Genomic DNA, 1,939 nt, shown 5'->3' with positions numbered 1-1,939 from the left:
GAGGTCGGACCCTATGAGGGCCATCTTGGTCGAGTCTTCCAGGCCAAGGATGATCTTCTTCACCTTGCGGTCAGGCTGTAGCGTTGTAAGCGTCAGCTCTATCTCTAGGATCGTGAGCCGGTCCTGGTTCATGTTCTAGGCCTCGGCGACCATGGCGGTGGCCTTGGTCGAGTACTCTAGGGCTTCAGCGAGCTGCACCGCCTCCGTGTCATATTTGTACGACATCTCGACATTGTCGTAGGTGGAGAGGACACCGTTTGGAGCCGGCATCTTGAGGATGAGGTAAGTGTGATGTGGGATCGCCATAAACCTAGCTAGCATGGGCCTGCCAAAGATGGCATGGTAGGAAGTCTTGAAGTTTGCCACCTCGAAGGTGAGGTGCTCTATACGGTAGTTGTTGGGCGTGCCAAAGGTGATTGGCAGAACAACTCGGCCAATAGGATAGGATCCTATGCTGGGCACGATGCTGTAGAAGGGGTCTTCACAAGGCTGGATCCACTCGAAATTGAAGTCCATGTGCTTCAGGGTTTTGGTGAAGATGATGTTGGGCTCGTTGCCGCTGTCAATCAACACTTTGGGGAGGAGAGCACGGTCTATGGTCAGGCAAACCACCAGTGGGTAGGTCTCAGGATCTGGCATGTGCACCCAATGATCTTCCATGGAGAAGGTTATGGGCATTTTTGACCAGCGCAGATACTGGTCTGGCCGTATGGAGACAAAGTGCACCTCTCGCTGGTGCAGCTTGTGCTTGCAGTTGCTGTAGAAGGCCTTGGGGCCGCCCAAAATTATGGTGACCTCACGGTTCGATTGCTGGAACTCCCCGTTCTAGTCGGTGCCAGGCCGGTGGGTGTCTCGGTTTGGCTGGTAGTGGCTCTCCCCTTTGTGCCGGTCATCGCGGTCATCGCATCGGCGGTTGTCATGGTCATCATGGTCATCGCGGCGGTGGTCGTCGCGATCGTCACGGCGGTGGTCACGGTCGTCATGGTAGCAGTCATCACGGTGACGGTCGCTACGGTGATCATAGTCATCGTGGTGGTGGTAGTCGCGATGGTTGTCGTCCCTGCGATAGTCGTTGCGGCGAGGTCGCTTGTACTCCATTGGGGTGCCAAGCTCTTTCTTGAGGACTGTGCAGTCCCGAAGATTATGATGTGCATCCTTATTGAAGGGGCACGGAGCGTTGAGGGTGTCGTCAAACTCTTCTCGGAGGAGAGTGATTGGCCTGGCGGGGTCGGCTTCCGCAGTGAGGACCTCGGGGGCCCTTTTTCGAAGTTGGGAGGATTCCGATCATGCTTGGTGTTCTTCAGGTCGGCTGGTCATGGCTATTGTTCTGACGATGCTTGCCACCTTGGAACTTTACTTGCGCCACCTCCTCTGTGTCGCACTGGGTGTTGACGAGTTGCATCATTTGCCCGACGGTCTTAGGAGCAGCCTCATACAGCTTGCAGAACATATTGCGGTTCATCAGGCCGCAGCAGAAGTACCCAATGTACAAAATAGCGGGCTATGAGATTTAGCGTAGAGCTGTGCTTACCCGCTATAGCTCCGCTATAGCCCGCTAATTAGTACAACACTGTTGTAGCGGCAGTTACCATCAAACGCTATAGCGCCGCTATAGCCTCGCTATAGCCCGCTATTTCGTACATTGGAAGTACCAGATGATGTCGTGGTCCTAGACGCTGACCAGCCTGTTGCGTTTCTCAAAGAAGTGGTTCATGTACCCTCAGAGAGTTTCATTCTTCCGCTGGCGGACCTGGCCAAGATTCTCTGTGTTACCAGGTCGGCTGTAGGTAGCCTAGTAGTTCTGGGTGAAAGCCCTAGCGAGCTGACCCCAGGAGTTGATGCTACTCGGCGGGAGGTTCTCCAACCACAGGAGAGGGGCGGGACCCATCACCACCGGGAAGTAGGTTGCCATCTGGTCATAGGTGCCATTGGCGGCTTT

General features: G+C 54.9%; 1 protein-coding gene across 1 annotated transcript; it reads right to left on the bottom strand.

The window, feature by feature from the left end:
* Positions 1-825: 825 nt before the first annotated feature.
* Positions 826-1,462, bottom strand: LOC101758164 (RNA polymerase-associated protein LEO1-like). The gene is made up of 2 exons (XM_004954748.1): positions 1,362-1,462; positions 826-1,258 (listed from the first exon to the last, which is right to left on the bottom strand). The coding sequence occupies exons 1-2, from the start codon at positions 1,460-1,462 to the stop codon at positions 826-828; spliced, it is 534 nt and encodes a 177-aa protein (XP_004954805.1).
* Between the last annotated feature and the right edge of the window lie 477 nt (positions 1,463-1,939).

This window comes from Setaria italica, chromosome I, assembly GCF_000263155.2.
Source record: "Setaria italica strain Yugu1 chromosome I, Setaria_italica_v2.0, whole genome shotgun sequence".
NCBI classification, from domain to species: domain Eukaryota; kingdom Viridiplantae; phylum Streptophyta; class Magnoliopsida; order Poales; family Poaceae; genus Setaria; species Setaria italica.
This window is presented reverse-complemented; position numbering and strand designations above follow the sequence as displayed.

Coding starts and splice junctions, on each gene's coding strand:
- LOC101758164 (XM_004954748.1), bottom strand. CDS start 1,462: ATGAACCGCAATATGTTCTGCAAGCTGTATGAGGCTGCTCCTAAGACC. Junction 1,259..1,361: donor TGCGACACAGAGGAGGTGGC/GCAAGTAAAGTT, acceptor ACTTCGAAAAAG/GGCCCCCGAGGTCCTCACTG.